General features: G+C 36.1%; 2 protein-coding genes across 2 annotated transcripts; both read left to right on the forward strand.

Annotated features, from left to right (window-relative positions):
- Positions 1–4,426: 4,426 nt before the first annotated feature.
- LOC125480025 lies at positions 4,427–6,661 on the forward strand. The gene is made up of 3 exons (XM_048590231.1): positions 4,427–4,624; positions 6,103–6,259; positions 6,380–6,661. The coding sequence occupies exons 2-3, from the start codon at positions 6,104–6,106 to the stop codon at positions 6,425–6,427; spliced, it is 204 nt and encodes a 67-aa protein (XP_048446188.1). The 5' UTR covers positions 4,427–4,624; position 6,103; the 3' UTR covers positions 6,428–6,661.
- A 3,830-nt stretch (positions 6,662–10,491) lies between these two features.
- LOC103929566 (rho GTPase-activating protein 7) lies at positions 10,492–24,384 on the forward strand. Its single transcript, XM_048590276.1, is given in 23 exon segments — positions 10,492–11,169; positions 11,967–12,003; positions 13,011–13,087; positions 13,888–13,958; positions 14,087–14,165; positions 14,281–14,331; positions 14,333–14,426; positions 14,517–14,636; positions 15,801–15,878; positions 16,054–16,109; positions 16,197–16,266; positions 16,637–16,724; positions 17,660–17,903; positions 19,532–19,753; positions 20,377–20,724; positions 21,277–21,326; positions 21,525–21,585; positions 21,672–21,755; positions 22,554–22,667; positions 22,759–22,928; positions 23,128–23,197; positions 23,485–23,691; positions 23,864–24,384. Coding segments are annotated over 23 exon segments (2,634 nt in total). The 5' UTR covers positions 10,492–11,112; the 3' UTR covers positions 24,050–24,384.
- Positions 24,385–24,831: the final 447 nt, after the last annotated feature.

The raw sequence follows: 24,831 nt of genomic DNA on the forward strand, positions 1-24,831 counted from the left end.
ACCCTAACGATATAAATACCACGGTTAAGTCCCTACTTCCATACGCTTGTTTTTCTCAATCACACCAAACCTATTCATGATAAAGAGACATTTTAAAGTATTGGAAGTAGAAGACAACCAAGTTCTGCAATGGCTTCTTCTTCCTCGAGTAATGTTCAAGTAAAGCTGTTATTGCATGCATGCATATTATACTGGTTTGCTGCACTGAAACATGGTTTGTGTAATCCTATTCCCTTATTGTTTTTGTCATTGAATGCATGCTTGTACATGCATCTCATTTGTATATTCCTATGTAATCCTTACATGTGGTATCAGAGCCTTCCAATAAGGATAGGGTTTGTATTAGACCATATGATCAAACTGACAGCACTTAGCTTGAATAATTTAATGCTTCTACTACTAACAGATATATAGAAACTATATTATGTATTGTATTTGCACTGCTGTGGTTTGTTCAAATGTTTCAGGAAAGGATATCCTACAAGAAAGTTAGAGAATAACAAGAAGAAATCGTGGATTTATGTGTTGTTATAACACTAAATCAATATATATATATATATAGTGTGAATTTTAAACAAAATTGCAATGACTAATTTTCTCAAAAGTGTTTAGATCATTATTCTGGTTTATTATTCAAAGAATTTGAAGGTGATTTGCTTGAAGTTTGTGGATAATAATCTGCTCAAAAGTGTTTATTATTCAAGCCATTCAAACAAATCAATGTATAGTGATACATGAAATCAACAAGATTGCATTATTCATCTGCTTAAAAGTGTTGAAGACATGTAAATTGGCCTTGTGTTTTATGTATTGGCTATGCAACCCTAATATAAACAGCATCTGTCCAAAGATGATACTGTGTTTATAAGAAACTGTTGATGGAAAACATTATGTGAAAGTTTTCCTAGTTCTGTTAAGTATTCTAAAGTCAAAAAATCTATTGATTGACTTATGTACATATGTTTCAGACCCTCACATGACTTCTTTGAATTTCCAAAACATTGAAACCCTGACTGGTTCCAACTTTAAGAAATGGAAAGAGGATATGTAGATTGTGCTTGGAATGATGGACATCGATCTGGCAATCAAGATAGGACAAGCCTGCAGATCTCATTGACACTAGCACAGCAGACCAAAGGAACAAATATGAGAAATAGGATAGGGCAAACATGATGTCCTTAATGATCATGAGGAAATCTAGGACTCAATTTGTCAAGGGAGGGATTCCAAAACTAGAGAATGCTAAGGAATTTTTTGCTGCAATAGGAGAGAAATTCAAAGAGTCAGGGAAAGCTGAAACTAGAACCTTTCTTACATAGCTTACCTCCATGAAATTTGATGAGGTTGGCAGTGTGAGAGAACACATTCTCAAGATGGTGGACCTGTCTCAAAAACTGAAGGATCTCGAGGTCCTTACGACTTATCAGTTTCTAGTCCATATGGCTCTCAATTCCTTGTCATCCAAGTATGGACAGCTGAAAGTCTCATACAATTCACAGAAGGAAAAATGGGGAATTGATGAGTTAATTTTGATGTGTGCACAAGAAGAAGATCGACTTAAAGGTGACAAGTCAACGGAAGCAAATCTCATTCAGGCAGCCAAAGCCACAAATGTTGGCTCATCTTTCGCTGCTAGTAAGCTGAAGAATAAGGTTTTTTCTTCTCCATTTAAAAGTGCTAACACCTCTAAAGGATCTCACAAACTCAAACCTGTGAACACTGAAATTGAAAAAGAAAAGGAATGCTACTTTTGTAAGGAAACAGGTCATTTAAAAAAAACTATGTTGGTTTCAAAAACTAGCTTTCCAGAAAAGGTAAAACTTTCAACATTTTTGTGTGTATTGAGTCTAATATGGTTTATATTCCACCTGAGAGTTATTGGTTTGACACTAGATGTACTATTCACATCACTACTTCCTTGCAAGGCTTCTCAAAAACAAACGAGATAAACAATGAAGTCTACAATGTCTATGTTGGGAATGGGAGCAAGGTTGCTGTCGAGTCAATAGGGAGTGTTCAACTAGTTTTGTCTTCTGGTTTTATTTTAAAATTGAGTTCACTACTTTATGTTCCTTCCATGAGAAGGAGTTTGATTTTAGCTTCAAAGTTAGTATAGTCTAGTTTATCCTTTGTTGGGGACCAAGAAAGTGTACGTTTTTATGATTCAAATAAATTTGACACCTTGTTGAGATATGTAATTCTTAAATTTGATATGTGGCAAATGAAATGTACATATATAGATGAATGCTTTAATGCTTAGCATATTGGTTCCAAAAGAATGATCACCTCTGAAAAATCTCATATGTTATGGCACAAAAGGTTATGACACATCTCTAAGGAAATAATTGTCAAGTTAACCAGCCAAAACCTATTGCCACCACTAAACTTCAATGATTTTAAAGAATGCAGAGACTGTTATAAAGGAAAGCTGACAAACACAAGGAAAAGTGGTTCAAATTAAAGTCAAGACCGGCTTGAAATAATACAGACTGACATTTGTGCACCATTCCCAACCAAAACTATATGTGGAAAATCATATTTCATAACCTTTATTGATGACTTTTCACGATATACTTATGTCTTTTTAATGTCAGAGAAGTCAAAAGCATTGGAATGTTTTAAGCTTTACAAATTAGAAGTTGAAAAACAACTAGAAAAACACATTAAAATTGTAAGATCCGATAGAGGTGGTAAGTACTTTGGCAGGTATTCTGAAGTTGGACAGCATAAAGGTCTCTTTGCAACCTTCCTTCAAGAGCATGGCATAATGGCGCAGTACACAACCCCAGGTACTCCCCAACAAAAATGGGGTTGCAAAATAAAGGAACAAGACCTTCAAAGACACGATTAGATCAATGTTTGCTCATTCCAAGCTGCCAATCTTTCTCTGGGGTGAAGCACTGAAAAACAACAAAGTACATCTTGAATAGGGTGCCAAGTAAGTCAATGGACATGGTACCATTTGAGACATGGACTGGAAGAAGGCCAAGCTTCATTCACTTCCATATATGGGGCTGTCAAGTTGAGGCAAGGTTCTATAATCCAGCTGAGAAGAAACTAGCCGTTATTTTTAATTTAATTTATATATATATATATATATTTAACAAAATTTGTTGTAAAAACTGTAAAAATTCTTTTTTTTTCCCCTATAACTTCTAAACCATTAAACATTACATAACATTAAGTAACATGAAACAAAATTAAACAATATTAAACAACATAAATAACATTAAACAACATTAAAAAAAAATATTTAACAACATGAAACTTAAACAACATTTTTAAAAATATTTAACAACATAAAACTTGAAAGCCCTATATCCACCCAATTTATAGCCCAAAAAAAATTCAAATCCAATGGCTAGCTGACGTCATTTAGCCGTTGGATTTGAATTTAAGTTGTAGTTTTTAAATAATAAATTATGTTTGGCCCTTTGGCCCTCAGCTGAAGATGATTTTTTGTGACAGTGCTAAAACGAGCCCTATAGCCCTCGGTTGGAGATGGTAAGAAATATAGGTCATGTACTGTTCATTAAAATATTAATTTCTTAGAGGTCCAGAAGGCTTTGGTTGGAGATGGCCTAAACCCTAAAATCAGAATTTATTGTAACCCATCTTAAAACCCCAAATTTGAACCCAGAACGAAAAGTCGTTGTGTGAGTCATGGTCATGGTGGTGGCTGTTTGGTGGTGTTTGAGTTTTTGGGTGAGGGAGAAACCCAACCAATGCCGCATGGTTGGTGCGCTCTTTCCACCATCTCAAAAATTCATGAGACATGGCACACGATGGTCTCCATTGTCAACGGAGATCTCATCGGTGCCAAACCGGCCCTTTTAGATCCGCTTCAGAGAAATGTTGTAGAGGTGCTTGGAAGGGATCATGGTGATTTTCTCAAGGATCTTGTTATTGGTGTGAAGTCAAAGGCCATGCGCCAGTAACAACGGTCGATCACTCGGCAAGGAATTTTCTTCACTGATTTTGTTCGGACGCAACCCATGGTGGTGGATCCCAAAGGAAACAAGAAACTGGGACAAATTTGGTGGTGGAAACAAGAATTGGGTTTTGATCCTAGAGGAAGATTGGCGGTGGAAATAGGAATTTGGGGAGTTTGGTGGTGGATGGAGAATAGGAATTTGATTTGTTTTTTTTTTAATTATATTTTTATTAATTAAATAGTTAATTAATTTTTAATATTTAATTAATTTCTCAATTTAGTTGGATGAGCTAGTGGACCCGCTGCTTGTAACAACAAGGTTGACAGAAAATTTAACTAAAGACATCTCACTTATAAATGAAGCAACCACTAAATTCTAATACTAATTGACAATTCTTTTTAATATTAATCTTTTTATTTGAGTAACGCTGCATTTAACTAATATATCGTACTTTACTTTAAGATCTTGTCGTCCATCTCTATTTAGAGGGATGGACAAATAGTATTCGTTTTCTCGCCCCAGACTCCCGCAGCCTCCTCCTTTTCATCTCTTTCTTCTCTGTCGGCCCCTAAATATTTCTATCAAATTTCGATCCGTTCGAGTCGCCGTGGACAGCCCGACTTCACTCTTCTCTCCGTCGTTTTTCACTCTCGATCCACCCCTGCATTACTTTTCCGGCCGTTTTGCAGGTACGGTTTAGATTTCTTAAAGTTTTCCATTTTCCTTTGGTTTAAATTTTGGCGAGAAACATGAAATATTTCTGAAATCTTGTAATTATGAGCACTCACTGTCGATTTGATGTCTGTGCTATATAAGATTATAGTAATTCTTCTGGGTTTTTATAATTTGCCTAAATTAATCGTTTTTTCCGAATGAATTTTGTAATTTTTGTTACTATAGTTGCACTTTCTCTTTGTATAGGAAAGCATCATTTGCGATTCGAATCCCGGTTAAGGTAAGAGAAGTCAGAATCCAATCTTTCATAGGTGTCGCTTGATACCTTTTCCAATGGATTGGCTTGACATGAATATTTATTGATGGATATTTGCTCTTGAAGTATTTCTTAAAATGCGAAATGCGCTATTTTAAGGATGGATTGCAGCATTGTTCTTCAGTTTTTTTGTCGTTGTCAAATGGATTTGAATGTTTTTTTTTCCCTGGGAAATGAATATCATTTGAGCTCCTGTTTCATCTGTTCCATAAAACATATCATCCAAATAACTACGTCAACTTGAATCGAATTCTGGAATAATGCTGAGAAATACGATACAGAAGTAATAACCATTTTAGTTCACTTGTGTGCTAGTTAGACTGTAGTGTTGAGGGTTAAGCGTGTATTACCCACATGATAGCATTAATCATAAGACTTCTCACATCATTATCAGTTCAATTAAGTTGTGCGTGATTGTTTCATGATGATTTATTTCGATCTTCTAGTTGTTTCATTTATTTCAATCTTCTTTATTCTTTATTATTACATGTAAATGGTTCCATGGAAATAAACAGAATGGAGTCGGATGATGTATTTCAATCTTCTTAAATCTTATGTCTGTTTTTATTCTTCTCATTTCATGCAATTGTTTTCGAAATTAGAGCATTGTTTGGTGATATGTTCTATGTTGAACTATTGTTCCTGAGTTATATTGGGGGTAATTGTTACAGTTCTACTTGGGGCATCTTATGTAATAAAGTCCAGGTCGTTTGTTGTCGTAACTCATTTGAAATGATTGTATGGTAGACAAGTATTGCTGCCACGAATGCTGGTCTATAAGTTCAGGTTGTTAGTCGGCTGAATCATTTTTTAGTTAAAAATCCAACATTAGAAGAAGCTAACTGCTGTTATTCAGCCCGAGCTTTGTTTGTTGATTAACTCCAATTAAGCCCATTATTTCCAAATTTGGTGAACTGTCCCTACTCCCTTTTTTTCAATGTGACTATGGAAGGATTAGTGTATGGTCTAATGGGGCAGTTTGGGTATATATAGAAATTAAGGCCGTGTGCCTCCCCTATCTGGTTTGTGGTGCTTAAGCACGGTGTTGATATTTTGAGTTGTGATTTTGTTGGAACCTCTACAATATAGAACAATATGATTTTTCTGTCTGTGGAGAAATGTAGTTTTCGGAAGTTACTTTCATAGAATGACCTTTTAATAATGTCTATAATACAGGATGTCAGAAACACCCTTCCGACCACGTGAGCAGCTCTATGAGAAGCAAAAGATTTTCCAAGGCATCCACAAACACACATACCTGAAGGGACCATATGATAAGATTACGTATGTTGCCATTCTAGCTGCTTTTGCTGCTACTTCATTGTTCCTTATTGTGAGTTTCTAATTACTTCATTTCTTTTAAGACTTTGTAAGTCTTTTATATGAAAAAAAAGCGTAGTTTTCCTTGCTTTTGTTGCAATCTAATTGTAAGTTCTGGTGGCATTTTCTCCAGGGACGAGGGATCTACAACATGTCACATGGGATTGGAAAGAAGGAATGATGCAGCATAGGAATGACCATCGGCTGGCAGACAAAGTCTGAAGATTTATGTGCTCCCAGTCTCTGGTAGTGTTGAATTTTTTCTGTTTGTGGCCTCTAATAATTGCTTAGTAGCAGATTCTGTACTTCCATTGAAAGGGGGAGCTTTTACTTTTGAAATTTCTGCTAATGAGGTTTCCTGTTTGATAAAAACTGCACTCGTTTAATATACTTAAGACTTCAGTCATTTGTATTAGACGTCTTTCTCAACTGTTGTGTCGTTTGGTCTGCATTTTCTATGCTTAGAAATGTGTATCAACTTGGGTTTTACTCCAGCGATTTTGCTTCGTATGCTTTTGCTTGAATTGAGTTGCAATTTTTTCGTAGTTGTGTCACATTCTCAGCTTATTTTTTCATATGCTTGACCGATATGTAGAATATTTCCGGTGAATCTAACGGCTGCTTCAGCATCTTCGACATATTGTATTCAACCCTTTCACTAGCAGAAGCAAAATCTTGTTAAGAAACTGCTAGCGAGCGAGAGATTCTCTTATCCAAAGTTGTAGTCCCGGTGGCACCTTGCTACATGTTCAAAAAGGTGCATAATCTATCCAATGAATGATTGACAAGGGGTGAGTTGGTGACACGAGAGAATCTTTCGTCCCTAACTTCAAATTGTCAGGCCATTCCGGGTCATCGCTCCACATATCTCGATACCCACTCTGAAAACTGCGCCTTTCTGTGTTTCTACTCAAATAATTCCTATTTCTTACGCATGCCACCCAAGTGTTATTTGAAGCATCGCTACCTAATCAAATGACTACGAAGGTAGAACCTAAAACTCAAGTACTAGGTTTAAAATAATCTCAGGTTGCTAAAAGTGCAAAGGTGTTTAAGAAAGATTTACAAAGTTCCATGTATCCCACTTTTTAACCAAGGTTTTTGTTATACCGTTACGCTGTGACAAAAACTGATACTTTCTTCCATGGAGGTTGGAGAGGTGAAGGGACTGTAAGGTCTCGTTTAGTTTATAGGATTGAATTGGATTGAATATAAATGGATGACTCCCGAATTTGTCTAAGTTGAAAGGTAGGTTGGAGTTGAACTAATCACGAATGAAACTTATTCCGAATGTGTCATCATTAAGATCGACGGACCTGATGCCAAATCGGCCTACTACAAATGTGGTGAACGTTGCACCTGCGTCATGTATGCGAGAACTTCGTTGGTTTGGATCAACATGGATTTGGATTTGGGTACCAAATCCAACAAGAAAGCCTGTCGAGCACCAGATGGAATAGTTCGATCCCAAATGTAAAGACCATCGATAGAGTGGCCATTCTTAGTGCCAGAAAATCTGCCTCCTTAAAACACATATTTCCAATAAACATACTCAATATGAGACATTAAAAGCTTTATATCCTCAATGATAGTCTTCAATCTCCACGGAACTGTACTTTCATGTGTTATAATTTAAGTTGAATAGTAAAGTTACTTGATCATGTTCTAGATACACCTAAAAATTACTCCTTTTTAGGGGCTTAAAAGTACTCCTTAAGCGGTGGCGATGCTCTTGCCATCCCTTAATTGTGGTGCTCGTATTATACATTGTTCCTAAATGCCATGCATTAATTGTGTCGTTTTTGGAGGCATAACTTGTTGGACTATTGTTTGGTTGGTTGCTGCATAGAATACATGTTCCTAGAATTTGTGTTTGCCTGACATGGTCTCATGACACCTTGGCACCAGGGTCAGTCCTGAGAATTTGGAGGCTTTAGGTCAGTCTTCGAAGTGGGGCTCTAAAGTTGTCTAACCCTCGATCCTTTGCACATTCATATGTGTAAAAAAATCACTACATACATTAAAAAATCTATTTCTTCATCAAATATCATTGAAGTTAGTATCAAAAGAAGAAAGATATACAAACATTAGTTAAATATTATTATTTTTGTGTTTTTAGATGCAAATGTACTAATTAAGTTTACAAAGAGTTTAACAATGAAAAGCTAAAAAGTGTTGACAAACACGTGATAATATATGGTTTGAATTAAAAAAAATACTAACACTTGTTTGATAATCATATCATTTTTTTTTCTTTGTTCTCTACTTCAAACAGGGAGTATATTTCCAAGCCACCATAATAAAAAATCTCTAAGCATCAAATAGACTATGGAAACTCATGTCTCAGCATATTGCTACATATGTGCATGAAGCATGCATCTACGTGATTGCTTACAACAAGAATCTCATTTTTTAGGATTATCTGTAGCCTTTCTGTATCGAAATTTGTCAAGTGCGCCGTCTTAATTTTACCTGCGAACCAGTAGATGAAGTAATGCGATTATGGTCGACGTTTTAATTCAAGTTACAACAGTAATACTGCAACCTTATTTCAAATTAATCTGTAAGGTGTTTTAGTGCGTCAAGCCCCAAGGTAACCAGTATTTGCATAATCCCACCTATCTCAAGTAGAAAAGGAAATTTACCCTCACAAGTCATTCACTTAATAAGTTAATGCAGTCGCCACTGATCTCCAAGTCCAAGGAGAAAAAAATTTCAAACTTAATATATAGAAATGAGTTTGTTAAATCATTAAAATGCCAGAAATCAAGAAAATGACAACCAATGCGCGGCTGAGGGTCTACTATTCCCGTTTTGTTGTCTTGTTTACGTCTCCTTCTTATTTGGTTGAAGGAGACATCAACGAGACACCAAAATCGGGACAGCAGACCCCCCAATGCACATATACATGCAGCATGGCACGCACACAATGAACTATTTTGATATTCAATGCTATACATAATAGGAGGAGGATTCTCTCCCCTCCAAATCTCTATTCCCTTCCTTCCTTCCTATTCAAATGGTTACGATTAAGTCATATCAAATCTTGTATTGATTTTTTTATAGAGAGAGAAAGATAAAAAAAACTATGAGAGGACGGGATGGAAAGGCATGAAAATAGGAGGGAAAAAAAAATCCTACTCCCATGTATATTAATATCTCTGTCATATCAAAAGTGGTGAGTCCAGCATCAGCATATTTAGGAGTAGGATGAGAGATAATCCTCCTCTGCATATTTAAGCATTAGCATCAACTGCATTGTCCCTATGATCAATTCGACCGTAATCATGAGAGTTTTTTTAGTGTGACCATCACACGGGATGGTACACCATGTGTTGCTATATAAATGGTGGGATATGTATGTTAAAACGTTAATAATTTGAAAAATAAAATTTCTCACCACTTACATAAAAATACGTGATGTATTCCGTCACAACTAAAAATTTCTCCCCAGCCATTGCTCGTCTGCCACATCCCATTAACAACCCGACATATGTCTAACAAATTCTTACCATTCTTAACCACAGGTAGAATTGTTAAATGACAATAACTTTTAAGACTGAATAGCAATTGCCATGGTAAAAAGGGCGAAGTTGCTGTTACTTTAAAAAGAAACTTTAATACACATGGAATATTGAAAAAAAAGAAAAGCAAAACACATGGCATGATTTGTATTTGTATGTCCAAAGTACAACTGTTGGTGGGGAGAGTGTAGAGTCCAACTGTCCAAGTCTCTTTCAGGGCCCGTGACGAAGGGAAAGTAACGCGACTCTTTCGACTGATTATTATTAGGATATGAGAGAGAGAGAGAGAGGAGGATTCTCTCATTTTTTTTTTCTTCCTGTTCCTCTTATTTAAGCGGTTATTGATATTTTTAGAGAGAGAAAGATAAAAAGAAAACTCTTTCTGTTTCTTTTATTTAAGCGGTTATTGATATTTTGAGAGAGAAAAAGACAAAAAGAAAACTGCGAGAGAAGAGAAAAGGACTTACTCTAAAAAAAAAAAAAAAAAAAGGTTATCTCTCTAGAGTCTAGATCCTCTCCGCTTCCAACTGCCAACTTGGTTTTGTTTTGTTTCCCCTCCTTTTTCCTTCCCTCCCATTGGTCAGATTTCTCCTCCATTGAGACTTATCGTCGACTGCACACGACCACACCCTCTCCCTCCTCCTCCTCCTTCACCTTCAGTTTCAAGCAAGTAGGTGAAAAGCAAAGCCCCCCCTCTCATTACTAATTAGTACCCCCATTAAAATACTACCACACCCACTGCTCCCCTCTACCTAATCCATTTACTATCATTTTCAATTTTATAAATAAACTGCATTAACGAGTTAAATTGTTTATATTAAACAAAATGAAAATCAGTAAGATTAAATTTGCGTTATGCATAAAAATTATTATTTTTCGCCGGTAAAACGCCATATGTATTGATTATTATTTAATTATTAACAACAAAAAAAAAGAAGCAAAGCAATTCCTGCTCCTAGTACTTGGCAAGTATAACAAAAATAGAGATCCATAAGTCATCTTTTTGGTTGCTTTCCCTGTCATCCTCCTCCTTGTTTATCTTAGCCAGGCACACAGGCAGCGCAGCAACTCCGGTCGTTGCTCCTCCTTACGAACTCCAACCATCTTTCTCGCTCTCCCCCTAAATCTTAAACCCTAGAAAAAGCCTCTCTCTCTGTGCAAAGTTGCCAATACTCTAGAGAGAGAGAGAAAGGGCTTTTGGTTTCAGATCGCGGATATCTCAGCTCAGCTCAGCTTGCTGGCCGATCTACGCCGTCTCGGCCGAGTTCGCTCAATGGGCGGCTCGGACGATTGAAATGCTGGCTGCTGCTGCTCTCCGCGATTTCGATGTTAATCGCACAAAATGTCCGCTTCTTTAGCTGCTTTTGAGCGCCCCCTACGGCCTGCTGCTTCTAACACGGTACTCTTTCTTCCTTATTCTGGAAAATTACTAGAACTCGATTGGTTTTTCTTCATTTGTTTTATTTTATTTTTTGAATATTTGCTTGAATTCCTTTAGCTGGCTTTTGTGGGAAGCCACCAAAGCTGATGTTGGTGAAATGCGGTTTTTCATTTTTTTTTTTATTTTTAATATTTTGGATTTCCTTACATCATGGTGGAATGTCCGTCGCAGATGTTGTGAAAATTCGTTGTATTAGATTGATTTTGTATCCATTTTCTGTTCTGATTGCTGGAGGAAGGTGTAGAATGGAAAACAGAAGGAAAAATAGACTCAAAAGCAATGGGAACACTTGTTGGTGTGGCAATGCACTTGTCGAAATTATTGAACTAGTGCTTAGGCCGAGTTTAATCTGCTGTTTTATTTTCCAGTAATGTGATACAGATTTGGAATGTTTTGTTTTATGATATGGAACACAAACTTCATTAAGACAAGACGGATGCAAAACAAGATAGGCAAGTCTAGGATGAAACTGCAATGCGTTTCCTTTTACCCGAATGAACCCAAACATGCCCAAGTTTGAGGGAATTGACGGAAACTTTGCTATTTTAAAGAGAAGTCAATGTTTTTATCAATCCTTGATTTTTCAAATGAGTTCTTAATTCTCAGAATTGCAGTCTGTTGGTTATCAATGTAACCTGATCGTGTTTCAAGTGTTCATTTTCATCCCTTGTGCTTAATTTGCAAATTAGTTTTACATTGTGCTCCGTTGGTGGGTAATATTTTCATTCCTTCTAACACATCAGATGATCCAGCAGGTCTTCAAGAGTGGCCCACTTTTCATTTCTTCTAAAGGTTGGTAAACATCTCTTGTTCTCATGTTCCTTACCCCGCTCCCCTTAAACAACTTTGGCTGCATTTCCAGCATGTTTATGTATTTGTTATAGGACTCATTTGACTTTGACGTGATTACATTAGTCTTGGAAAAAACACTGTGAATATGAAATTAGATAATTTGCCTTTATAATGCTATCCGTATTTGGAAAAAGTTCTTTATAATCAGCATATCAATTCGTTGTATACATTAATTGCTTTGACCATTGACCAAATGTTTATCTGTTAGGTCTATGGAGTGTAGTACTAGGAACTAAGTTCCTTGGAAGTCTCATAAGATTGAATCATCCTCTTTTTAGACTTAATAGAAGATTAATGAGGGAGATAACAATAATACAACAGAAATGAAAGGAGAGAAATGGAGCTAAATCTACCACTCGGAAAATAACACTCCTAAAAGAAACACCCAAGGCACATATTTAGTAAACAAAACATTTTATATTCACGGATATTGATATCACATTCATTTATCTGATTTATGGATTGATAAGTTGCTTTGACGATATCCGATATCCGTGCAGCATCTTATGTAATTCAAATAAACCGCATGATAGGCATTAGAATATGTTTCTAAAATCTGTTTGTCGACTTTACTGTTTCAAGAGAAATAACTGCTTTTGCTTGGTCTAATTAGTAATTATGAACCACTTTTAATATATTATAAGTATTTAAAATATAGGACGAGGAGTTCTTCCAATGAGTGTTTATTTAATTTTTATAATGAAAACCTTCCAAACCAGTTTATGTTGCATCCTATATGTTAGAGGTCTTGGGGACAATTGAAGATTGTGCTTCTTTCCTCTCATCAATTGATATGTTAAGAGTAACTCGGTTTTTGTGTTTGATTTTGTCAATGGGTATTTGAACTTTTAAACTTTTTTTTTTCTTTTACGCATTTCATAGTTTGTTGAATCACCTCTTCTTCTCTCATTATTTATATATTCAGTTTTTATTTATTGACTTTGCAGGAATAGGCTGGAAGTCCTGGAAGAAGCGGTGGTTTATCCTCACACGGACTTCTTTGGTTTTCTTTAAAAATGATCCTGTTAGTATTAATCAGTCATCTATTTACCTCTTTTTTGGTTATACCAATATGTTCAGGATTCCTTTTGCTTTCCTTTTCCTTTTCCATAATTTTCCGCATTAGTCTGCACGATTCAATGTAGTTAATGGAAAAATTGGTTGGTCACTGAATTGATGTGTGAGTTGTATTGGTTCTATAAATGGTGGACTTGGTACATTCAGTTTTGATGGTTTATTTGTTGGAATAAAAGGTTCACACCTTAGTATGTTTGAAAGATATTACTATTCTACTATGTGAAGAGATATTGAAACTTCTTCTATTGCCTCATGAAATGGGATGAATCCCTATTCAGACCTTCATAATGTGATCTCGATGATATGTGAAATTGTTGTTGTGGAGTTGCATATGTTCTCTTCCTTTAGTGTTCTTGTGTTCTCCCCACTAAAATGCATGGTATCCCATTTCCACCATTCCTTATTAAAATGTCACATTCTCGTCGAATAACTGATTGGAGTACAATTTCAATTTAGTCTGTATTTCAAGTGTTTGCTGGTTGGTTATGTGCTGGATTTTCCATAATAACCTGCTAAACTGAGGTAGGACCTTATTGATTTTTGTGCGTGTTTGTGTGTGTGTGTGTCTCTCTCTCTCTCTCTCTCACTACACACACACACATACACTCACTCACTCACTCACTTACTCACTCGTAGTCTTGTACGCACAGACTTGCCCGACAGTTAACAACTGCAAAGTGAATGTTGTTTTTGTTTTTTTAATTTTTTTTTTTTTAGGAATGAATGTTGTTTTACTTCTTTGTACAGAGTGCACTTCCACAAAGAGGCGGTGAAGTCAATTTGACTTTGGGGGGCATTGACTTGAACAATTCTGGGAGGTATGCATGGCAACGATGACTGTTTGTTTTATTATTATCTGCAATCTGACTAATACATGCAACTGGTTTCACTGTTTGTTTTATTATTATCTGCAATCTGACTAATACATGCAACTGGTTTCATGCAGTGTTGTTGTTAGAGAAGATAAAAAGCTTCTGACAGTTTTATTTCCTGATGGACGTGATGGGCGGGCCTTCACTCTTAAGGTGACATTTTTGTGATATTTTTTTTCGAGAATTATTTGAATATATAATATACTTGCATGGTTTCTGCTGATATGTAGCATGTAAATAATAATTATATGAGTTTTCAAAATCACAGGCTGAGACGTTGGAAGACTTGTATGAGTGGAAGACAGCCCTTGAACATGCCCTTGGCACAAGCTCCAAGTGCTGCCCTTGTAATGGGACACAATGGGATTTTCCGTAATGACACGAATGATACACTTGAAGGGTCCTTCCATCAATGTTTGTACTTTTTCATCATTACACATTCAATGTCTCATGATTTCATCTATCTTGAGCTAGGCATATTTATATATAATTTTGGGCTTTCAGGGAGAGATAAAAGGCCTGTTAAATCTTTGGTTGTTGGAAGACCTATTCTTCTTGCGCTAGAAGATATTGATGGAGGTCCTTCCTTCCTGGAGAAAGCTCTTCGGTTCCTGGAAAAGTTTGGTAAGTTGTGATCCATTTAATATTAACAAGATCTCAAACTGAAGGGAAAATTCCTTATTATGTGTATGTAATATCACTATATACAACATAGTAATTTCTGAAGGTGTTAATGTTACCCTAGAACCCATACTTATTCCAGACAAACTTATGGAATAACCTTTGTTTACCCATCATGTTTGTCTCGTGCATCTATCTGTATCCAATGTCAGATTTACCAAAAAGTCAACTAAATACAAATTTTGAGATCGGATCACAGGTTTTATGTTTGAACCGTGATCCGGTTTGCACGATCCAAAACGCGGTGGGTTTGCAATCTTTGCTGAAACTGGGTGATCCATTCTCCTTCTTCAGTTTTAATTTTTCATCTCCTTTAGGCAAAAGATTATTTAGCATTTTGGAGTTGTAGGAATTCTGAAAACTTGAAGAAGACAAAGAGGAACAGTATCGGGGAATCCTCTCCTCTCCTCTTTTTTTTTTTGTTCTTTATTACTTTTACCAATGCCAAGAAATAATATGAAAAAAGCTTAGAGAAAATAATGTATTAAATCTTAACTACCGAAAGTGGCTTCAGCTTGGTAAAGTAATGTATAATGTTTATAATTAGTATAATATTGGTTTACATGCGTGAAAAATATGCAAGCTATTTACCATAAGGAAAAGAATCCAGATAAAACTTTAAAATGAACCCATAATACTGTACCAAGTATACCCCCTAGCGTACACCATTACCATAAACTACCGTACCTTGTACCCTTTCCCGTTTTACTTACTGAATTGACCCACGCCCCATGCAACATTGAGGTGGACATATATGTTGGTGTTTTTATCATGTGCGGATTTTGGGAATTGATGCATTTGACACCCTTCATCTGTGTCAGCTCATTACACTCATATCGGAGTATGCAAAGCATAGAATTGTGTCTTATTTCACATATTGGCTATGCAGAAGTCAAGATACTCCTTTGCATACCAGTGTGGAGACATCATCAGTACAAACTGTTAATCCTAATTGCGTTTGAAACTATCTGGAAGCACCAGTCTTGGAATTGACTCATTAAATCATTATACTGGGAGAGATACCTGAAGAAAAATAACGTTAAAAAATATATATTTTTGAGGGTTATACTAAACAGTTTTATAATTTGTAATTTATTTGCCCCATAGGTACTAAAGTTGAAGGAATATTGAGACAGTCTGCGGATGTTGAGGAGGTAGAACGTAGAGTACAAGAATATGAGCAAGGTATCCATTTTATTCAAGTTGAAAGTATCTGCAACGTCTGGTGGATTCTGAAAACATAAGAGATTCTATTGCGTCTCAGTTGGATTTTTTCACTTAATTTTAGCTCATGCCCTCAATTTTCTTGGAAGCATGCATTGATTTCCAGCTTAGTCCTAACTGTTTTTGATGTTTGAAGGCAAGACTGAATTTAATCCGGATGAGGATGCTCATGTTGTTGGCGATTGTGTCAAGGTACTTTCCAAAATTTGTTTGATGTCATTCGTATTCGGTATGAATTATGCTTTACTTCAATATTTAGTCAAGCTGTTTGATCTGCAGCATGTTCTGAGAGAGCTGCCCTCTTCTCCAGTACCAGCATCTTGCTGCACTGCATTGCTAGAGGCTTATAGTAAGTTTAGCTGTATGTTATGCCTTGTGAATTCAGTAAATCAGTTAGTGGGTTCTTTGTTTATGTGGGGAATTAAGTAACAGGAATAATTTATGAGACTGTACAACCACATATGTGAAGTCATATTGCATAGAAAAGGGTTCATATTGCATAGAAAAGGTTGGCCGTTAGTCTCATGTGTAGTTATCCTTCTGGACATATTAAATGATACTTTTATGCACGATTCAGAGATTGTACCAAGTCTCCATATCAATGTTTCTGTCCTCTGATATTTTCCTCAAGTTTCTGAATCATTTGTACAAATGATCACATATATTTTAGTAATGGAATAAAGTTTTTTAACTGTTTGCTCTGTGTTCTCTTTGACTAGAAATTGATCGAAAGGAAGCTCGGGTTAGTGCAATGCGCTCTTCAATATTGGAGACATTTCCTGAGCCAAATCGCCGTTTATTACAGAGGTAAGCTGTTCTCTTACATGATGTGAGATGTCTTCTGTTGGTAAACCTTAAATGGTTTGTCAACGATGGCCTACTCATAATGTTTGATATGCCTAATTCTGTTCTCTTACATGAGGTAACCTGTTGCCTTACATGATGTGTGATGTCTTCTTCCTTCGGCCTTCTGAGTCCTAGTCATAATGTTTGAGATGCCTAATTTTGTAGTGCACTTGTACATAATGCATGAGTTTTATGGGAACTAGATTTTCATAAGTTGCCTAGGAAGGCATGCATGGTAGTTTGAAAGGTGATGTACCAAACAATATATAAGCAAGGATGAAGATGTCAGGATTGGTTGAAATATTGGTTTTGAGGATTCAAGGATATATTCATGAAATATGGTTAAATATTATGAATACAACGGATGCTTGTTTTAGAAGTTGGAAATTTTGTAGGAAACTTTAGGAAATGTTAATCTAATTAATAGAACGTCAGTTAGCTGTGTAAATTTCATAGTAGATTGTTGATAAATAATGTGACATGTAAAATCAAAAGCTCTCTCTCTGAGCATGAATTTGATCAAATAGTTCTTATTGTTTTACAATATAACAGTCACCTCTTTGTCTATACATTTATTCGATAAATGTATATATATGTGTGTAACAGTTACTGCTAAAAACTTACTAGGATTAGTTCTGCAATTATTGTAAGTACTACATGCATAGAACTCTGATGCATGAGATTACTTAGAAGCATGCAGGTACTAAAATTTTTGCAAGAACCTGTTTTGAATGTTAAGATGCTTTAGGAAACAAAGTTTTATCCATGCTTAGTATATCATATTGTAGGGACCACTACTACATATTGATCTTTCTCATGGATATGCATTCTGTTCAAAATTATGCTAAACAATCATATTGGTCTATAACTTGCTTTTCTCCTTTTTCTTTTTGCAGAATTTTGAAGATGATGCATGTCATATCTTCTCACTCTGATGAGAATCGGATGACTCCATCTGCAGTTGCTGCATGCATGGCACCCTTGCTCTTACGCCCTCTATTAGCTGGTGAATGTGAGCTGGATGATGACTTTGATCTTAATGGTGATAATTCTGCCCAGCTTATTGCTGCTGCAAATGCTGCAAATAATGCTCAAGCAATCATCACAACTCTTTTGGAGGAGTATGAAAACGTTTTTGATGTAAGACTGCTTAACGATAGTTGGTTTATTACATTCTGTGTTCTTGGTATTTCTTAAGGTGGATCCTGGATTTATAATTCTCATTCTTTCGAACTGCATAAATTCATTTACTCCAGTCAACTATAATAATCGTTGAAACATGTGAGGATCTCTACTGTCCTTTTAACATCCCCTTTTGTCGTCAATGGGGGGGGGGGGGTACCATGGGCTTAGTGAAGATTGGTTGAACTAATTTTCCTCTTTTATTTTATTTTATTTTTTTATTTTTTATTTTTTATTTGTTGAGAAGAAATGAAAGAATTTTATTAAAAAGAGAGAATTTACATAAGTGGAAAAGAGTTCCACCTAGAACTGGGAGTAAGTAGCAAGGACCTTTGATGTAATGCTAATTAAACAATGGTAAGGCTAAACCGTATCATTTTAACGGCTGCTAACAAATCCCTTAGTATAGATTGGTTGAACTAATGAAGCTACTGGTACCAGTCACAGGTGCATGGTCATAACAACCCAGACTTAGTTCCTCAGAGATATATCTTGAATATGTTGATATGATGATTGTAGGAAGTTTGTGAGGTGTTAGGTTGATACTCATGTTGGATGTTAGATTCATTTATATATCTGAGTGTATTGTAGGGAGCACTATAGAAACTTCAGCTCTTCAGTGGCAGTTTAGGCTGGGGTGGGGGTGGTGTAGAGTGACTAGGAGCACGAAAGATTTGATGTTAAGCCTCCTTTGGGATACCAGACTGGACATGCTAATATTTTGGATGGGACCTAATGAGATGGTTAATACATTGTGGCTTATCTTTGCTTGATCTAGGACAAGATCCAGTCTTTGTGAGTAATGGATTACCAGCTTATTGACATGTTAGTACTAGTACTATATCATAGGTAAGGTCTCTATATGTTGCGTCCATGACATGGTGATAGTGCCTGCTTGAGATGGCATCCAACTCCTAAGTGTCTTTGTGAATGATAGAAAAAATTGGATGCAGTTTTAGTTGTTGAAGAATTGGTTGAGGTGTAGTGGCTGAAGAAGAAGGAAGGTGTTGTCATAAATTTGCCTTCCTTCTTGTCTAAAGTTATGTGTCTTGTCAGAGATAAATGCTTATCCGACATTCTGTCAACTTTTCCAACACTGATAACTTCCTGCGCAGGCGATGTGTTCTATCAAATGATAGGGCTATGGGGTTTCAACTGCAAATCTTGCATTTCACAGTAGATGATAGGAGATTTCATTTTTGGGATTAGTGGGTGCTATGCTAATTTATCTTTTGAGAGAGATGTCAATATCTATTTCTGTAGGAACCTTTTATATCACTCACTCTGTAATACACTCAAATAATTTACTTCATTTTACTTTAATTGTTTGAACATTTTGTTTTCCTGGATGCTATCTTTCTTTGAGCAGCATGGCTCATTGTCAATTAGATGACATCTCTAGTAATTTTAGTACAAAATAAATGATATATTGTTTAAACACAATTGAGATAAAAAAAAGTTACTTTTGCTGACACTGATTCTTATGGTCTTCCATTACATGCTATTACAAAGGCTCTAAATCTTAAGTTCGTGTTAGATTTTTCAATTATGCAAAGTGGTCTTCACTTGTTAGGCTTTTGTTTCAGGATGAAAATCTTATAAGGTGTTCCATCTCTGCTGATTCTCGAATTGAGAATAGTGGAAGTGAAGATTCATCTGACGATGAAAATCTTGATCTGAAAGACAACGGTTACCATGATGCAGAAAATGAAGTTGATCCGGAAACAGATGATGACCCGGATCGAGTTCATAGTGGAAAGTTGAGTGAAAGCAGTGGTTATGCTGGCAGTGACCTCTATGATTATAAGGTTCTCTCCCTCTGTCTCTCCCTCACACCCACGCTTGTGTTATGCTCTGATTTATGTATGGTTTTAAGATTTTTTTTAAGTGTTAATGGTGGGTTTAGAGTCTGTTTCTCTTGTGCGACGTTAATAGGTTATGCCTTCCTATGCTGCTGATTGCGTTGACTTTCACATAATTGACGCCAGAAATGGCTTTGGGGTCCTCTGTGAGTTATATGATGTAGTAAAATTATATTTCATTAGTTTGATACAAACACCGGGAAGATGTTTGTAACATTATGCTGGTGGTTCTAGGTGGAACTCTTTTCCACTTATGTAAATTCTCTCTTTTATATAAAATTCTTTCGTTTCTTCTCCCAACAAAAAAAAAAAAAAACATTATGCTGGTCATCTGACCAGATACTGCTAAAAGATCTGCCACTTTTACCTCTTTGGTTTATTTTTTTTTTTTCATAACCTTGGTCTTTGATTAGCTCTGGGTCTTTAGGAGTCTAAGGGACGTACTGAGTCAATTAACTTATATGCAAGTTACTTATTATTCCTTTTTGATTTGATTTTCTTCTCTGTTGAAATATTCAACTGCTGGAGTTATAATATTTCTGATTGACATGCAAGTTGGTGTCATACAGGCATTTGGGGTTGATGATTCAGATGTTGGATCACCTAAAGGAAATCATGCGTCAGCTGAGAGTTCAAGTTCACATGTTCCTCAAACCATCAGAGATCCAAATGTTGAAGTCGTGGAAAGAGGAAGCAAACCAATTAAAGAAAATGAAAATTTAATTAGTGAGACAGAAACACCTAGTGCATCACCTGCTGGAGATTCTTACAGATCAATGGGAGAGATTCTGTCAGCAATGGATCCAGGGCATCCTTTACCAGTGTCTGGACTTGAATCAGGAACTGTGAAGAAAGTGGCCAAAGTTACAGGCTCCCATCATAACGCAAAGCGATCGGCATTTTGGGGAAGAAACAATGTGAGTTGTCATTTGTTGTTATCTGTTTTGTCTGAAGTTGATTTTCGGGTTAACCCAAGCAGCAGGTGAATTAAAATCTCAATCAGTAAAGAAGCGGTTTTATTTAGCTGATAATCGGTTTTATTAGCTGACATTTAATAATCAAACTTGATAGGTCTTCCTTCTTTTAAAGTCAAATTAACTCTGCATGAGAGAGATGTGGATCTCCTAATGTTTTAGACAAATTTAAGAGATGGATTTTTAGTATTGGGTTTAATTCTTTGCATTGAGTACAGAATGATTTATTTGATACCTCTTACAAACTGTATGGTTTCATTATCATGGAGCTTGTGCATCATTTATTAGTTTGTTGACTTTAATGTCCTCTTCTTTTCTTGTTTTCAATGTGAATTCGCAGTCTAGATATTTTTTTGGGTTTTAATCAGTATGTGACATGATAGCCTTATATTTGTGCATACACTTTGTTTTACAGGAGAAAATAGCTTAGCCGGCTTTTACTGTTTTGTTTTAAAATCCAGTGGCATCTGATATTCTTCATTAATTGTTATACAGGCAAGAAAGACACCATCAGTGGAATCAGTCGATTCTTCTGGAGAGGAAGAGTAAGTTACTCATCATATGCATATGTAATTTTGTACTTTGTTGTAGCAACATGCTTAATCCACATGAAATATATGGACATGCTACCCTTTGTTTAAAGCTTTACAACTTTTAAGTAGCTGTTAACAATAATCTGATATGCGCTGTAAGTTCTACAGTACTTTCAGTAAGTTAAATAATTTGGTTTGTTGTTTTTTTAGGCTTTCAATTCAGAGGCTTGAGATTGCGAAAAACGACTTGCAGCAGAGGATTGCGAAAGAGGTAGCTATACTTCTGCTTGACTTATTGTAATGTCAAATTATAGAAACTGGTACTTTTACTAACCGGATTAGACACTCATGTTATAGGCTAGAGGAAATGCAATTTTACAAGCTAGTTTGGAGAGAAGGAAGCAAGCTTTACATGAGCGGCGCTTGGCACTGGAACAAGATGTATGTTCATGAAAATACGCCAGACTAATTTTCTTCCTCCCTTAATGTCTGCATTAGAAGTTTATCATGCTACATTTTATATTTCTGCTTGTTTGGTAGGTAAGCTTAAAACAAAAATCTATCTGCATGAGTCAACAATTTGGAATGAACAAGTTTATAATATTAGGACCTGACTAGATAATAGAAGGAATGGAACAAAGGATGTGTTGTATATTTTTGCCTGCATTCGATGATGTTCTGGGGTTTAATCTTCAGTTTGACACCAGGAGATTGGCTTCCGAATTTCTTTTACATGAGTGCAATTGAAACACAATAACCCTTTTTGGACTTTCTAAACTGATGCACTTCTGTAGTGGAAATAATACCTCACAATTACACCTCTGGTCTGCAGTTTCCAAATGCAATTAGACAGGGCAAAAGTTCTGGTTCTGTCAGTTGCATAGGCAACTGGCTAATGTTCGTGTACAGCACATTTTATTTTATTTTATTTACAAGAACACTTAATTATTAGTAATTATATAAACTTGATCAAGTTACAGAATTAGACTTGATGTTAAAACCTTCTTACTGTTTTTTTTTTTGTGAAAAATCTGCTTACTGTTGATCAAAAGAAAATAAAACCTCCTTACTATATTATTAGTTCTAGATTGTCTATCTGGGAGCTAGATCTTAGGTGTGTGCATGTATAGTATTTAAGGAAATTGATTGGTAGTACTTTGCTTCTTAAAAGTAATTTCCCTCTTTGCTTTTTGGCTGTGTATTAGATCTTCGATTAACTATCTGTTAATGATGATATAGGTTTCAAGATTGCAAGAGCAGCTACAAGCTGAGCGAGATCTTAGAGCGGCATTAGAGGTTGGTTTGAGCATGTCTTCTGGACAGTTGGCCAGTTCATGTGGCGTGGATTCTAAGGTTTGTGTAGATTGTAAAGGATTTGTTTTATTTTAATTCTGTTTATATCATTTATCCAAGCCAGATTCTTATAATAAATTCTGGTGTGAAGACACGGGCTGAGCTTGAGGAGATAGCCCTTGCTGAAGCAGATGTGGCCAGGTTGAAGCAGAAAGTTGCAGAACTTCACCATCAACTTAATCAACAGCGACAGCATCATTATGGTTCTCTCTCTGATGCTTGTGACCGTTATCAAAATGGCCAAAATAATAATTCCCAACAGTGAGTGTGCAGAACCCGTCTCTTTCTCAAAAGAATAAAAAGTGCTGTAGTAAAGCCAAGACTTGTAAACATCGGAAAGTAGATTGCTATATGTTTTGAGGGTTTCATCAATGCAATTTACAGAGCTTTAGTACTAATAGGAATTTGTTTGGATCAGGTCAAGAATTTCTTTTGATTTTAAATTGTTTGCTTTTTGCAGGAGGTTTCTGCAGCAAGATTTTGATGCAACCCTTGCCTTCTGTAATCATGAAAGGAAACAAAGGAATGAGGTGAGGTGCTATGTTTTTCTATCTTCGATACTTCATACTCCATTTTAGGAAGCATTCATACTTGGATATTTTTCATTGATTTGTTAAATGTTGTTTTCTCGATGTTCGTCTTCCTTTTTTTCTTCTTTTTTTTTTTTATTTTTATCCTTGCACTACCTATGTCTCTCAGTTATATAGTCATCCAATTCCAACATAGCTGATGCTTTCACGTTTATGCCAGATTTCATCACATTTTTATTTCAACTTTGTACTTAACAGTCCAGTACTCCTTGACTATTTTGCTACAGGAGGGTTTGCTGGGGGCAGATTGGAGGACTATCAAAGGCCAAATTTTAGCATCTGCCAGCAGTACAAGGCAGCCTTCTAGGAAGCAATTCATGGATCCGGCTAGCAGAAGTGAATCAAAAAATACTGATGCATCGACAAGTTTGTCTGTTGATGAGCTTTCTGCTGTTGATTCTGCTTCCATGCCATCGACTTCAAGAGCACCAGAGGCAAGTGTTTCTTTTTTGCTGCGACTGTCATTTGTAGCTTGTGGTTGAGCTTCTCTCTAAAAATTAAAATTTTGCTATTTTGTTTCTTCGAAATCTTATCTTGTATTAACTCTGGAATGGCTCCCACCCCATTCAAACAATTGTAACGTATTGATGTTGACTATGGTTCCAGGCGGTGGATTATCCAAGGCATCCATCAACAGCATCTTCTGCCTTGGTAGAACTAACAACTCGCCTTGATTTCTTCAAGGAAAGACGTTCCCAGCTGATGGAACAGCTTCATAATCTTGATTTAAATTATGGCACGACATCTTTGCAAGACTCAGTTTATAGACCATCATCTCCACCGTGGAATTGACTGGCGGAGGACGTACCCATCAAATGAGTCGGAAGAATGCTGGACACTGTGTTGTATATTCTTTGACAATGTTTGCATATAAATAGTCATGTGGTACTCTTGTCTGATAATCTTGTTTCATTCTTTGCTCTTTTTGTCTTTTCGTAGTGAGGGGATGTGAACGGAATTCGGGTGAGAAGTGTGTTCATTTTGTTCAGTGTATTGATGATTCCTTTTGTTGGGGTGACAAGGACCCTGTAAACTGTAAACAAATCTTCTGTTGTTGTGTCCATAGGTGAGGTGGGGTGATGCTATTGAATTATAATATTTTGCATTCAGCAAACTTTTTTATGTCACCCTACATTTTTCTTACCGCATACTTTATTTTTGATCTTCTTCAATTCATTCAATCCGATGACTGAAAATTGAGAGGTGTGTAATAGCACCGCCCTTTTGTTTTTGTTATATTCAAGAGGGGGTGTGTGATGGCACCACCTTTTTTTATATTGAAGGGGGGGAATCAAGTCTAGGGGAGTTGAGAGTAGAGGGGTAAATGCTCACAATCATTTGAACTAAAATCTCCCTTGTTAATTCTTGTGATTGTTCATTCCTTGTATTCATTTGGGGACTGTATTTAACACTTTGACTTTTAAACGGTAGTGATTTCATTATAATTGTACAGCAAAGTTTACATCCTTTGCAAGAACAACCATAGAGGAATTGGAAAATGTTTTGTGTGTACCTACAACATGGGCCCGTGTTAAATAAGCAGCCTGTGTTAAGATATTGTGTTTCAAGGATAA

The sequence above is a fragment of a genome, unplaced genomic scaffold (genome assembly GCF_019419815.1).
Source record: "Pyrus x bretschneideri cultivar Hongxiangsu unplaced genomic scaffold, Pyrus_bretschneideri_v1 Contig31, whole genome shotgun sequence".
NCBI classification, from domain to species: Eukaryota; Viridiplantae; Streptophyta; class Magnoliopsida; order Rosales; family Rosaceae; genus Pyrus; species Pyrus x bretschneideri.

Excerpts from the sequence above, each read along its gene's own strand:
- LOC125480025 (XM_048590231.1), top strand. The coding sequence starts at position 6,104 with ATGTCAGAAACACCCTTCCGACCACGTGAGCAGCTCTATGAGAAGCAA. Across the intron at positions 6,260-6,379 it reads CTACTTCATTGTTCCTTATT|GGACGAGGGATCTACAACAT; the intron begins GTGAGTTTCTAA and ends CATTTTCTCCAG.